Below are 15,899 nucleotides of genomic sequence, written 5' to 3'. Positions count from 1 at the left end.
AAATATGATAGACGCGGAAATTCTCATTGCTGCAGCGGCTGGGGAGACCCGGGCGCCGGCAAAGACGAGGCAGTGGAAAAACCCCCCGGAAAAACAGTCTGTCACTCACTTCTGAATCTACGAATGAAAAGCCTATCTACTGTGCAAGAGGGGGAGGGACCAAGCCTTCCTGTTCTGTTAAATATGCTAAGCGGTCTTTTGGTAATCCGTTTGGCAACGTCACTTCCCGTTCATTGACTGAAATGGATATATTTGATTTGTGCTGTTTTTCACCTTAATCAACTGTTATTATGTGCTCAAAGTGCTTGAATGCTTCTGTAACTTGCTTTTGCAAACGGTTCTGTAACTTGCTTTTGCAAATGCATGCGGTTGGCGCTAACACCTGCCGACAGCATACAAGCGAATAGGGGAATTTCGAATGCGGTTGGCGCTATAACAGGAAACATCTGCCGACAGCGAGCAAAGTGCTTGAATGCTTCTGTAACTTGCTTTTGCAAACGACTTGCTTTTGCATGCGGTTGGCGCTAACACCTGCCGACAGCATACAAGCGAATAGGGGAATTTCGAATGCGGTTGGCGCTATAACAGGAAACATCTGCCGACAGCGAGCAGGTGAATAGGGCAACTTCGAACATACCGTGACAAGATAAACAACTTTTAGCGTGGTGTCGGGATGGCTGAGTTGGCCACTCACCCCTCCCTTCACACACGCTCATAGAGGATAAAAGGAGACACGGGAGACACGCTCGGTAGAGTCTGCTGCGGGTTGCGTACGAACGCCCAGCTGGTATTGAAGCTCACTCTACCGGGGATGTTAGCTCTCCTTCCCTTTGGCACACGGTAAAGGGACGAGCTTAATACACTTGAGTAAATGCTTGCTTTGACATTGTTGTTGGTCTAATAAAGTGCTGATTGTTAGCAACAACTCTGTGTTTTGTGTAGTTATTTCTGAGTGCCCATCTTTCACGATCCTTTTGAAATTGTTGAGTCTTGACCAGGGTCAGGTCTCAAATAAATGTCATAAGACACTGACCGAACGATTTATTTGGGCAGTTGTGGGTGGGTGGGGCGGATAAGGAGGGCGAACGATTCGTTGAACGATTTGTTTGAACGAATCTTTTTACTGAACGAACCGGAATTGATTCGTTTCCTCAGGTGAACGACTTTTCCCGTCACTAATACACGGCAAAGTCATTCACTTATGCCTGTGCTTCCACATTTTTTTATTCCTCATCACTGTCCATATCTTTTTTGAAGGGCAGATTTTTCTTGAGTAAGATCAACTGATCCACATGTTCATGTTTAAGTAGACTGCGTTTCGTGGAAACAATATGCCGCCCTTTCCACCATTGTAGTGGGTTATTTTTCAGGGTTAAAACTCACGATCGCTGTACCACTTCACACTAGCTCTGTCCCATGCGAACAGATCTCGCTGCCTTCGTCACTTCAAAGTCTGACTTTTGTTTTCCTGGGTGCGTTGAAAATCAATCGCTGCACGTCGCTGGCGGAGTGCGCAAACTGTCCATTGTTTTAGCATGTTGCTTCGTTGCAACTACTAGTTTCGTTTTGGGCTGTAAAGAGAACGCTACGGAGCGTGCGTTACAGTGGTTTTGTTAGCTCTCGCGTTGTTATGACACGCCCGTGACGATCGGGTAATGACGGCGACTACTAGCGGTTCTGCCAAAATGAATGGGAATTTGAGGCAACCACGACGGCGGTCACAATCTAAGTGCGCTGTGTGGTGAATGACCCAGCGCAGCATTTGAGGTAAAAGCGAAATTATTATCATATTGAGCAATGCATTGAACTAGGCATTAGAAGCCGATTCTTGTGCTCGCAATAGCCGAATTGTATCTCTACTGTCGGTTCATTGAATATTTAATGGCTAATTACTGTCAAATGGTAACTTTGCTATCGATACAGCTGTATCTCTCACCTGTAAAACCGGATATCCGGTCGTATCGGTTTATCGTTCTCAAGCTTAGTGTCTATGTTGACCCACTTCTGGGTTAAGATGGTGACGCACGGTCTTAAAATAGAATTCGTGCGGTACGCTATTAGAAACACTCAATTAGAAACATTCGGTGTCAGGATTAGCGATCAGGCAGCGTAGAGTAGAATGCCAAACATACTCACACTCACCAGGGATTCACACAAATACTGGGTTCTACGCCTCACATGGCTGATTTTTGTAGTCTAGAGCAGGGCGGTAAACCGAAAATTTACCGTTACCGAAATTCTTCACGATGACCGACGTAATTTTGACCATGTCGGTAAATTCGGTAATTTAATAAAGGAAGAAAATATAGTCTTTTCATCCCGCTTTGACTCTGTGTTGTTCGACTATGTTCATTCCCCTTTAAGAAAGCAGACAGTGAGCTTACGTTTGGAGTCACATGGTTTTCAGCAAGCCAATCAAACAGAAGCCCGGTAGGCTAACGCTAGCTGCTAACGCTACAAGTAAACGGGTTGAAGTCGGGCTTAAGTTAGCTTCGCCAAACTTTCACCCGACATTAAGTAAACTCTTGACGGGTTCCAGATAGGGATGGAAAAACCGAGGCTTTCTGAAACAATGAACCACTTTTAAGACAATTGCCCTAAATTGAATCACTGTTTGACACACTGCAAGAGCCCCATCTACTGGATAAACAGTGCACGTTTCTTTTTAAAAGTAAAGTTGACAAATTGCCTCACCATTACATATCTTCAATAGAATTAAGTGGATGTCGTCTATTTCAACCAGGAGATCGTGTCGTCATTAAGTGTGATTTACACAATTAAAGTTGACCTCTTTAAGCCTGTGTCATTGCTTTTGTCTGTGAAGATGTGTTCAAAGCAGTATTTGTAATACACGACAGTGCTAGTCTTGTAAGTGGCTCGTCCTAGATGACGGGGAGTAACTATGTATTGTTTATTTTTTGTAAAAATTACAGTACAGTAAGCACAGTGCTTGGGAACAGGAATATTATTTAGTGCATACTGTAAGGATTTCCAAAATCATAAGATGTAAATAATTGAGCCGAATAAAAGAAAGGTTTGTGAAACATTTTATTTTTTAATTAAGTATCATTTCTGGGGGGCGGGTGGATGTGTCGTATTTGTATCTATTCTAAATATCTAAACGTATGCCACTATCTAGTGCAGGGGTCGGCAACCTATGACACGCGTGTCAGCACTGACACGCGAAGGGTTAACCAGTGACACGCGAGCGCATGGCAAAATAATATATATATATATATATTTTTTTTAACCTGAAATTAAGACATTTTTAGTTGCACGCCCTGTTATTTAGGGCTTTACAGGAGCGTCCCTCCCGACCCCTCTGCCTATAGCGTTATTTGCGAACAATTATGGATTTTGAGCACACTTCCAGCTCTTCAATTTCTCGATTCCTGCGCTCGTCGTTTTTTTTTTTCCCTCTGCGCGCTCAATTCTGCGCGCTCAATTCAGCACCCGCTACTAACGTGTCACGAAACCAACCAGTCAGAGAGCTGGTGGAAGTACAGTGTTACCATCCTGCACTTTTTGGTACTGTTACTCCAAGCCCCAGCGTGGAGGCCGGCGGGCCAGTAAGCGAGTAGACAGCCGGCGAATCGCCGGCGTCCGCGCCGGGAGCCCCGTCGCTTTAACTTTGAATTGAGATCCCGATGTCACACCCTCGCCCCGGCGCGGAGGCCGGTCGCTTAAGATACGGGGCTGTACACCCCTGTCCCGGCGCATCGCAACACTCCGGTTGAAACCCGATTGCCAGCCGTCAGGTCAGGGCAGCGGGTGAAGCGATGCTTGCACTGTAGTATGGAGTGGACCGGCGATTAACGTGGCTCGTTGCCGTCGATTCGTCCGGTGCTTACTTCGGAGAGGTGGCAATGTGTATAAAAACACTGTGACGCGTTGGATGGCGTTTTTACTGGAGACTTTTATTAAACAAAACAAAAACCAGCGGGGGACACAGCCTCTTCTCTCCTTTTCACGGCGCTCTCCGCTCTCTCTCAACACCTTCCTTCGCTCCCTCTCTTTTTCTCGCCCAGACGCCCAATTCTTCTTCTACGCTTAACTAGCAAGCCGATCATATTGTAGGGGACAGCGGCCCCTTGGGGATACCGGTAACAACTGGTTGCCTGGTTATTTCTGGTAGCTCTTTTTGTGCATTATGCCTCGAGAGAGTTGTGTGTCGCACAACAAGTGTCAAACGCCACTACGAGACAAAACATGAAAATTCATAGAAAGCAGGGCCAAGGAACATTAAAGTAGGTATCTTTTATATTTGTAATATAAGATCTAAAATTGTGCATATAATTCACTGTTTAAGTTGCTAGTGAACAAGACAAAATGTAAGAATCGGCTGTTGTGACTTTGAAGGCTGTCTGTACTGTGAGAGACCTGCACTGAGAATCACACCTGTTCCCCTTTGCGTGCTGGGGTGTGTGTGTGTGATATGTTTGCATAAAATGGTGCAGCTGTACAGCTGTTATTACTGTTGCACTTATTTTCAAGTTTTGATATTTTCGACAATATGCATTAGTTTTTAGTTAATTGATGAGGACGAATGGTAGTTATACAAATTAAACGTATGTCCATGTTTTTTTTAATTTGGAGTAAAATTACAGCTCTGCTGAATATAAAAATTCGGATGCGCGTCATTAATCTTGGGGTGGCTCACTGATTGACAAGAAAATTTGAAAGTGGCACTCCACACCAAAAAGGTTGCTGACCCCTGATCTAGTGTATAACAATGCGGAATGAATTTAATGAAATTCAAGTGATGATATTTTTCAAGTCATACAAGCTGTTATAAATGTTCACACAAGAATTCTTATTGTTTACAAGATTTTTTTTAATACTTAATGTTTAGACTGCATGTGCAATTGTTAAATTGAAAGCTGGTAAATAAATTTAACGAGAAACTGTTAATTTGTATTCTATGCATTGATTCAAATTTTCAAATTATATAACAGTTTGCTTGGGCGAATTTATCGTCATTTATCGTTATCGAGGTAAATCTGCTCAATTTATCGTGATACTTACTTAAGGCCATATCGCCCAGCCCTAGTACAGTCCACTCCTCCCAATCACTTATCTTTCTTACTCTTCCCCCCCTCCTCTTTCTCTGTGTTCATCAGGCCCCCTGCATGGTGTCAACCGGAAATACAACTAGCTAACGATAGCACTAACAAATTTGTAGTTAGTGCAGGCGTTTAATGTCGTTCTTGTTGTTGTTTGTGCTGCTTCTCTTTTCTTCTGTCCCCCCCATAACCTCTTCCTATTCACTGCTTTCTCCTAATAAACGATGCACGTTGTATAATCACAATGGGAGTATGTCATACTCCCATTTGAGACATTAAAACTGTTCAGACTAGAGCTGTCCCGGGTAGTCGACATAGTCGACGTCATCACATCGATGACGTAAATCGGTCGACGGGATGTTGTGCTCGTCGACGGTTAATGAAGGGTTAAAAAAAATATATGCATGGAAAGGTCAGAATGTCAGACGCTTGCTATGCAAGCGGGGAAAGCGGCACAAAGCCAAAAAAAAGCGCACCAGAGAGTCCAAAACATTGGCTTATTTTTTAAAGAAACAAAGGAGGGTACACTGTTGTGTTCTGTTTCTTCAATGCCAAGCTTGACTGCACGTCGGCCGTGAATGATAACGACAGGAGATTGTAAGTCCATCTAACTAACTAATCACATGTATTATTAAAGTTGCTAAGCCTGTCGCGATATGCAATGAGTCCATGTATCACATGCTAAATAAAAATGAGGCCGGTCATTTTCACGGATGCGTTTTATCGCTGCGCGCGCGTGCATCCATTTATGCGTGCGTGCTGATGGCATATGAGACTCCAGTTCTTTTCTCTCATCAACACGCTGTAGAATTAAAGTTCAGACATACAAAATAAGAAAACACATCTTTATTAAACACTATATACGTTAGCATTGCTACATTGAGGTGAATGGGGAAAAAAGACGACGTACTTTAGCCGGCTATAAAACAGGCAGCCTTCTCCAAAACTTGCAGTTAAAAGGTGACACTTCAAACATGAAAAATCGCTGGTTAACAGCATTTGCAAAAGGAAAAAAATCTATTACTGACACCACATGCAATCACAAAAAGTGTTTGTTTTTTTTTGCGGAGTGTAAAGCTTAAATTAGCGGTTTAGCGAACGTACTTCTGGTGAGCATTTCAAAATAAAAGCAGGTCATGTTCGTCATATAAATAACGATTTCTGGAGTTAATCCACTTCAGATTCTACACTAAGAATACCTTTAAAATGACACACTTTATGAAAAGTCTGATTGGCAATGAATAATTATAATACTATTTTATATAGTACTACAGTATACTTAATATTAATGCTAGGTATTTTTTTAAGAATTGTTTTGAATCATGTTGGAAAGGAGAAGTCGGTGTTCTGAATCTGTTTATATTCCAGTCTTTTGCTCAAGTTAATTCTATCAGCATTTTGAAGTCATCGTTTATTTGTGATTTATTATTGTTATTCATCTGTTTATTTGTACTTCAATAAAGAATTTAAGTGTCCAAAATGTTTTTGTGAATTGATAAGCGTCAACAAAAATTTCATTGCTAAATTATTTAAAAAAAATTTTTTTTTAATTATATGATTAGTCGACTAATCATGAAAATAGTCTGCTGACTAATCGGGAGAAAATTTGTCGTTTGGGACAGCCCTAGTTCAGACCAATCGGCCGTGTCAATCAGCTGAACAGCACAGATTTAAAAAAAAAAAAAAGTTTTAATGGCAGAGCCACCGTCTGCCTTATGCATGTCTTCATTTGCTGGCGTCTGTGGTTGAAGGTCTGCGATACACCTGTCTTTCTTTTCTCTGTAGTCTTCACATAGCTAAAGATGGATGGCGTGGCTCAGTGGTAGAGTAGTTGTCCCCCAACCAGGAGGTTGTGAGTTCGATTGTGGATGGTGATGTAGTGTAAAGCGCTTTGAGAGTCTTGAAAGTTGGAGAAGCGCTATACAAGTATATTTACGTAATCAGATGACAGAGGATTGTTGCTTTTCTCTCCTGCAATGATAAAGTACAATGAAGAAATAAAAACGGGATATATGCACATAAGTTATAGAATTACATGACTACACTCGAGCGCACACATAACTTTACATCAAAGTTCTTAGTCAGATTTTATTTCTTTGTGCACGCAGAAGTGCGAGGCTTTCCTCTTGAAGCATCTTCACTAGCTGAGTGGTAGCTTGGCCCAGCAGCCAAAATACGCCCAAACACACTCAAACGTTAGCTTTAAACGTTAAATTTAAAAAAACGATAATAATACATTTGCATATCTGCCAGTGTTGTTTTTGGCAGCACTTTTAATTTTAGTCTAGTCTTTTGGTTAGTTTTAGTCGATGAATATTCAAACAAGTTTTAGTTGACGAAAACGTAACAGTTCTAGTCTAGTTTTAGCTGACGAAAACTCAAAAAAATTATAGACTAACATTGGTTGATAGATACACAAAGTTTTAGTATTAAAAGGTTGCCAACAATTTCGAATGAACATTGACAGTCAAGTAAACACATATATTCACAACACAAGCTTTATTTTGGTGAAATTTACACAATGAATGCACGAAAATAAAATAACTACTTTGCAGGGTTGGACAAGTCAACTTTAGGAGGCATACATAACATGTTTGGAAATTAAAATAGGCCAAACCCTGATAACCGTTAAACAACACAAAACTAATAACCGACTCCTGGCCCACTCAGAACAAGTCCAAATTGAATTGCACTGTAGCAACTCACCTGTGGAAGCAGGTAGCCCGGTACGCCCAATCCAAAGAGCAAGCGCATTTTCTTTGGCACATTGTTCCAACGAGCCTGGCTTGTATTTGGACACTGTGGCAATACTAGACGACTGTATCCTGTTGTTCTTCTTGTTCTCTTGGGGCATTTCGACCTCAGGGATCTGGATAGGGGGAGAGGGATGCATTTACAAATCCAATTAAAATATTCAGTATTATATATACGACAAGAGTATCTGAATATTTACTGTAGTATGCATGTTGTAATTCAACACATATTGGCTTGACCATGAAAAATAGGTAATGCATCTGTAACTGGCCTGTTGAGTGTTTTATATAAACTCCTTGGCTGCCATTGATGACACTTGATGTCAAATTCATTAAAAGTGGGAGAGCTGGCAAAGAATGTTAATATTTGCTGCCAACCTACAAGCTGACGTATTTAGCGGACAGTTTTGCATCTCTATTCGAAACAATGTCTCTTGTGTCTCAAAATGAAACGATGTGGATTTTTTCACTTTTGTTTTTCATTGAATATTTTTGGAAACCCTGCAATGTACTGAATCCGCGCTGCGTGAACCGTGAAGTCGTGAGGGGTAACTGTACTCGTTCTTTGCAAAAAGAAGGCCGATCACACGGTGGTGGTCCATAAAATATATCAGATATTTTATTGTGTCTTGCAGGTTTCAGAAGAAATCTTGGTGCTGAGCCAGAATCTTCTGGCATAAAAGAGGATGTTGAGCTCCCCCAAATCAGAGAGGAGGAGAAGGAGGGAGAACAGCAACTTCCAGTCGAAAAGGAGGATGACCAGCTGCCATTTGGTAAAGAGGAGGAGCATATCAACAGGTTGACTGGTGAGCCCTTGAAGAGTGAAGATGGTCCGAGTGAGGCCAGCAGAGGGGGGAGTCGCAGCAGCTCAACAGAAGGATTGCAAGCAGATATTTACATTCCTCCATCAGACAGAGATGGCGCCACGTCACACTCAACTTACAAGGATGATGGTCATAAGACATCTCGCGGTGACGACAAACTCTGCAAATGCTCTCAGTGCGGGAAAACCTTTGCTACTAAGCAAAATTGTCGTATGCATATGAGGATACACACTGGTGAAAAACCTTATGTCTGCTCAGTTTGTGGTCAAAGATTCACTCAAAAGCAAACCTTACAAAGTCATGCAAGAACCCACACTGGAGAAAAACCTTTTTCCTGCTCCGTTTGTGGTCAAGGATTCAGTCGTTCAGATACCTTTAAACAACACGAAAGAACCCACACTGGAGAAAAACCTTTTTCCTGCTCCATTTGTGCTAAAAGATTTGCTTTCAAGCAAACCTTAAAAGGACACACAAGAACCCACACTGGCGAAAAACCTTTTTCCTGCTCCGTTTGTGCTAAAAGATTTGCTTTCAAGCAAACCTTAAAAGGACACACAAGAACCCACACTGGCGAAAAACCTTTTTCCTGCTCGGTTTGTGATCAAAGATTTGCTCAGAAGGCACACTTAAAACAACACACAAGAACCCACACTGGCGAAAAACCTTTTTCCTGCTCAGTTTGTGGAAAAGGATTCACTTCAAAGAGCGATCTAATAATTCACACAAGAACCCACACTGGAGAAAAACCTTTTTCTTGCTCAGTTTGTGGTCAAAGATACGCTAAAAAGCAAACCTTACAAAGTCATGCAAGAACCCACACTGGAGAAAAACCTTTTCCCTGCTCAGTTTGTGGTCAAAGATTTTCTCGGAAGCAATACTTGGAAGAACACCTAAGAGCCCACACCGGGGAAAAACCTTTTTCCTGCTCAGTTTGTGGTCAAGGATTCAGTCGTTCAGATACCTTTAAAAAACACGAAAGAACCCACACTGGCGAAAAACCTTTTTCCTGCTCGGTTTGTGATCAAAGATTTGCTCGGACGGCACACTTAAAACAACACACAAGAACCCACACTGGCGAAAAACCTTTTTCCTGCTCAGTTTGTGGCAAAGGATTATCTTCAAAGAGAGAACTAACACTTCACACAAGAATCCACACTGGAGAAAAACCTTTTTCCTGCTCAGTTTGTGATCAAAGATTTGCTTGCAAGAAACACTTAATAGGACACACAAGAATCCACACTGGAGAAAAACCTTTTTCCTGCTCCGTTTGTGCTAAAAGATTTGCTTTCAAGCAAACCTTAAAAGGACACACAAGAACCCACACTGGCGAAAAACCTTTTTCCTGCTCGGTTTGTGATCAAAGATTTGCTCAGAAGGCACACTTAAAACAACACACAAGAACCCACACTGGCGAAAAACCTTTTTTCTGCTCAGTTTGTGGAAAAGGATTCACTTCAAAGAGCGATCTAATAATTCACACAAGAACCCACACTGGAGAAAAACCTTTTTCTTGCTCAGTTTGTGGTCAAAGATACGCTAAAAAGCAAACCTTACAAAGTCATGCAAGAACCCACACTGGAGAAAAACCTTTTCCCTGCTTAGTTTGTGGTCAAAGATTTTCTCGGAAGCAATACTTGGAAGAACACCTAAGAGCCCACACTGGTGAAAAACCTTTTTCCTGCTCGGTTTGTGATCAAAGATTTGCTCGGAAGGAACACTTAAAACAACACACAAGAACCCACACTGGCGAAAACCCTTTTTCCTGCTCAGTTTGTGGCAAAGGATTATCTTCAAAGAGAGAACTAACACTTCACACAAGAATCCACACTGGAGAAAAACCTTTTTCCTGCTCCGTTTGTGGTCAGGGATTCGCACGGAGAAAAACCTTACAGAGTCACGAAAGAAACCACACTGGTGAAAAACCTTTTTCCTGCTCCGTTTGTGGTCAAAGATTCGCTCGGAAGGATTGGATAAAGAGACACGTGTGTGTTGGTGTGGGAAGCAGTGGCAAATGACTTATTTTGCCTGTCATCCATCCTGGCTTCATCAGATCTTGCACCCAGGACGATTGTATTCCGTTGAACTTTCTTAAATCCTGTTGAGGATTGGCACGTTTAGTTCCTTGCTCAGTCCAATCGTTGTATGATGTGCATCCACCCTATTGCCAAAACCTCACCTGATTGAACTCTCTCAAGTAGCATTTTTTTATATAATACTCTCCCTCTAAAGCTATACTTTTCACATTTATTATTTGAAACGGCAGACCCCAAATTCCAAAAATTCAAAATCATTCATAAATAATGTCATTAAAGAAATATGGAAAATGAGGATATATTGTTCAATGTTGCAAAATAATAGTAAAAGAAATATTGGCTCACATATTAATTTTTTGTGGTGGGATTAATGTATATTTCATTTTTTAAAATTACTATTACATTCCTACTCGTGATTGACGGAGGCATGTTACAACGGAGTATGAGTGCCTAATAAAGAAAAACGGTGTTGGGGAGAGAGAAAAAAAGTTTTGGTATATCATTTTTTTGAAAAAAATTAGTCTCGACTGTAATACATAAAACGTACAAAAAATTGTATATTTAACTTTAGAGACTAAATTTACGTTGAAAATGTTTTTGTTTGTTAATAACATGGTCACCACCTGACACCTTGCTTACTACAAGGGTAAAGTTGAATAAGGCGCTATAGGAACGAAAAAGTTCACTGTTCAGAGGAAGCATTACCATGGCGCAAAAACGATTTTTTAGTATCCAAAAACTGTGAAATTATATAAAATTCAATTGAAAGTCGAAAATGATTAGGATTATGATGATAGTTTTGTAATAGTGCACAGTGAGGAAAAGTTAGCTGCAGATTTAGACTGTGGAGTCCAGAAAGGAAATCTATATTTGTTGTCTTCAAATAGGGAGGATAAATTTTTTTTTTTTTTTTTAGCTAAAGTATTATTTGTTATTGCTGTTGAGCTTCCGCTGTGTAGAGCGCTGTTGGTTATCTGTGTGCAATTTGGGGTGTTAAACCGAGTCTTATTGGACTTTAGCTTTCAAATGTGTTCGTGTGTCATTGCGCCGTCTAGCTGCTGGGATTTGCATTATCATACACTGGCACTTCTATTTCCAATACCAAAACTCCTAACACACACAGTAGTCGAAACAGAACGTTGTCTTTGTAGGAGCCTAGTACGTAAACTATCCGGCATTATGGAGATAGAATAGTGCCAAAAGATGTGAGGTTGTAAAATGAAAATTATCCCTGTAAAATGACCAATTTTAACTAAAAAACAAAAAAAAAAAGCTCGAAGGAATAAATTGTTCTACAGGTTGTTTTTTTCTGTTTTCAAGTATTTTTTTTGTTTTTTTTTGTTCTACAGGTGTTTTTTCTTCACTATGGGTTAAAAATGACCAATTACAAGTGCACAAGTTTTGTCACATTCTTGTCGAGTTTTATGATCCAAAAAAGATACTCGTAACCTAGTTATAAAATAAAAAAAAATACCTGTAAAATGACTCATTTTAACTTGTAAAACAAAAAAAACTTGTATTTCCAAATTTTGCGTTGTGAAATAAACATTTAAAAAAACAATGTAAAAAAAACTTTCTACAAGTGTTTTGTTTCCGTTTACAAGTGATTTTTTTGTTCTACAGGTGTTTTTTTTCCTTCACTACGGGTTAAAAATTACCAATTACAAGTGCACAAGTTTTGTCACATTCTTGTCGAGTTTTATGAACCAAAAAAGATACTCGTAACCTAGTTTTAAAATAAATTTTAAAAAAATACCTGTAAAATGACTCATTTTAACTTGTAAAACAAAAAAACAACTTGTATCTCCAAATTTTGCGTTGTGAAATAAACATGAAAAAAACACAATGTAAAAAAAAAATTCTACAAGTGTTTTTTTTCTGTTTACAAGTGATTTTTTTGTTCTACGGGTGTTTTTTCTTTGCTACAGGTTAAAAACCACCAATTACAACCTCACGAGTTTTGTCTCCCCCTTGTCGCATTTTCAGAGACAAAAGTCACTTGTAACCACAGACAAAAAAAAAACTACTTGTACATCGATATAATCTGTTGTAAAACACAAAAATATCATTCCAAGTCAGGGGTCGCGTTAACCGAATATTTTCCGTCGTTGACCGATTTTTTAAAACGGTGACGGAAAAAACTGAAGTCCATCCGTCATTTTGACAGGTTGCAATTCACACCCCAGACCACAGGGTGGCGAGTGGGCATATTAATTAGCCATTGTCTCTCTTGATGCATGACGTCGTTGGCTTTACTCTGAAAAATGTCAAGGCAACTGAGTGTCCGAAGTTTCTTCAAAAAGCCCCAAAACGACGATGGTGTTGATAAAAGAGGTGAAAAAAACAGGGACTGCACAAGCGGGCACGCAATTCAAGTCCATGCGCACCAGGAGGAAGACTGCGTTCAGGCCACAGCAGGTGAACTATTAATTTCATTGTTCCATACCGACCTCGGCCACAGTCAGCTGTTTTTGTCACTGCGGAGAAAAAGTTACATATTCTTCTGCTTGATGTGTGATGGCAGGGTGTGGATTCTCTGTTAAGCTTGTTCGGACAGAATATTAATTTGAATGAAAACTAAATACTCGTGATGGGACGAAATGGGCCGAGGTTCCGGAGCTTGTGTCGAGTAATGGGAGGAGTGTTTCCACGAAGCTTGTAGCGTGGCGCACGTCATTTCGGCAGAACCCGGAAATGATGTCGTGAAAAGCCTCGCCGGCCGGTTGAATCTAATGAATGCTTCGGAAGTGATCCGACGTTCGGCGCGCATTGCAAAGACAGTAGGCTACAGACTACGGTATAAATTGGCGATCGCCTGTTATCTCATATTTTGTGCATTTCGGGCTCCTGTACTTGTTGCATGATCTGTGCGCAACAGTGCAACCAGTGCAATCTTTTTTCGAGCCTTGTCCTTTGCTTGCGATGGAAACTGCGCAAAAAAAGCGACCCTCCCTTGTATGGGAACATTTTCATTTGATTGCTTTCAATAAGGTTAGGGAGAAGAACTACATTAATATAAATGTGAGTGTGTGAACCTATCTGAACCAAACATCAACAGAATGAACAATCCATTAGTGTAGCCAGCCACTGTGGCAAAGCTATTATTTCTCAACAAAATTGAATAACAAATTATCCTTAGCACTTGTTGTATTTTGTTCACATACTAAATTACTAACATAAGCACATTCATATCTTTGTCATAATCAAATAACCATTGAATTCTTAACAATGTTGACCACTTGGGCTTGTCGACCAGGGGTCTCCAACCCAGTCCTCAAGGCCCACTGTGGGTCCTGGTTTTTGTTCCAGCTGATCCAGCAGAGACAGTTGAACCAATGAGGCTTCTGCTAAAACAAGCCACACCTGACTGCAATCAACTGATTGCACTTGTAAAACACCAGATTGGGGAAAAAGTGTTGTCATCTTGTTCGGTAAGAATGAAATCCTGCACCCACAGTGGGCCTTAGTGGAATAGGTTGGGGACCCCTGTTGTAGACCACTTGATGGCGCCATAGAGTAAATGAAGCACAATGAAGCTTTGCTACATGTGCAAACCGATTGGCTGCAAAGCTTCATTGCTTCATGAAGCTTCATTTGGTCATCACTACTAAATACTGTTGAAGCGGTATGCAATGTTAAGAGTCTTGTTAGCTCGAATTGCTGTGTCCAACCGCTGTAGCTCTGCTGCTCTCTGTGAACTCTCTATTTACGCCGGAACGCGCGCGGCTCTTAAATGTCTCCGTCACGTGACTGTGTCGTAGCCGGTAACGCGCTCGGCCAAATGGACACACAAGTACGGAAGGTGAATTATGCCAGACAAAGGGTCACCACAATGTCATTAACATCATTTAAAAAATTTAAGTGACTGGTAAAAATAGATTATGACCGGATTTTTATGACCCTGTCAGTCAAAATGACAGACAACGAAAAAGTCTAGCGCAACCTCTGTTCCAAGTCGTGGTCAAAAAAAGAAGAACACAATCTAGTGAATAGTTCTTCGGGTGTTTTGTCTTTAGATTTCGGGGTAAACATGTGAGCCTAAATTCTAACCAATCAGAACGGCGATTGTTCAGGAGGAGGGCGGGACACACCATTGCCAACCTGCTGGCTGCTGCTGCTTCCTCTTCCATATTACGGCAGATAATAGAAATGGCGAAACACCTTAGGTAAGGAGTTTACTTTGTTTTCTCTTGGGTGTCATGTACTAAAAGGATTTTTCAAGCTAAAGTAATCCCAATTTCAATATCAGTTGATTTTGCATTTGAAGAAGGGCACGAACATCGATGTCGAGCCAGTTAGACACGGTTAGCTATGTTGCCTTCGCATGGCCACGGACAGCAACTTGGTAAGGTCCTAGGTGACACGTACGCGAAGGATGGGAAGAAGTTGGAAAAACATTTGATAGAAAGTAGCGAACGACGACGTGTACCGTAACTAGCTAAGCTTTTTCACACACAGGTGTTCTACTGTTCTTCTGCATTCATTAAACATTGCCTGGCATGTGTATTAGTTTGCTACTCAATAATGCAACTAAAGCAAAATAAATCATTGACAAAGAATGATTTCCTTGGTAAATATTCAACTTTTGTGTATAAACTATATGACTGCCATGATTATGCACTGAATTTTGTCATGGCTGTCTTTGGCACTTTGCTTGCAACTTAACCATGTCACATTGCTCATATACAGTATTACCTCTTGTGTTATTGCTCAAATTGGTGCATTATATTTTAACAGGATCTACATATTCCAGATTGACTGGGAAAACAAGTGAGCCAAACGCTGGAATTTTCATACCACATATTGAATGCCAATTCACTACTGCAGAATATGCTTGATTGACTGCTGCTTTGGACCCACTAACATCAAGTAATCTTGGTGCAGACATTTTTTTATGACACTGTAATGCATGTAAATTGATTATGTATAATTTCATTAAACGCCCCTTAAATTGGGGGAAACATGACGTACCTTTTGAACATTTTATTTCACCAACATTTTTCATGAGCAATTCTTGGAACATTTGTACTATGGAGGACCACAGCTGCAAAAATTAAAAATGAAGGAAAAATAAAAGTGCATATTAAAACGACAATGATTGAAACATAAGGTTCAAAGATGAAATATATGGAAATACATCAAGGTAAAAAATTTAATTTTGGTGGCTTTGGACCTCCATATTGAACAGGGAACATGTAACTAGGGCTGCAGGTATCGAATATTTTA

General features: G+C 40.5%; 1 protein-coding gene across 2 annotated transcripts in view; it reads left to right on the top strand.

Annotated features, from left to right (window-relative positions):
- LOC130927667 (oocyte zinc finger protein XlCOF6-like) overlaps positions 1-12,066 on the top strand; it is a 39,579-nt gene extending 27,513 nt beyond the window's left edge. Inside the window, exon 3 of one of the 2 annotated variants that reach the window (XM_057853610.1) lies at positions 8,452-12,066. In XM_057853610.1, coding sequence (XP_057709593.1) covers positions 8,452-10,655 — 2,204 coding nt within the window. In that variant the 3' untranslated portion in view covers positions 10,656-12,066. Of the gene's footprint in view, positions 1-35; positions 746-8,451 lie in introns of those variants that run through there. The other variant, XM_057853611.1, reaches the window with a different exon arrangement.
- Positions 12,067-15,899: the final 3,833 nt, after the last annotated feature.

This window comes from Corythoichthys intestinalis, chromosome 13, assembly GCF_030265065.1.
Source record: "Corythoichthys intestinalis isolate RoL2023-P3 chromosome 13, ASM3026506v1, whole genome shotgun sequence".
NCBI classification, from domain to species: domain Eukaryota; kingdom Metazoa; phylum Chordata; class Actinopteri; order Syngnathiformes; family Syngnathidae; genus Corythoichthys; species Corythoichthys intestinalis.
Note: the sequence above shows the minus strand (reverse complement) of the source record. Positions and strands in the feature narration are given on the sequence as shown.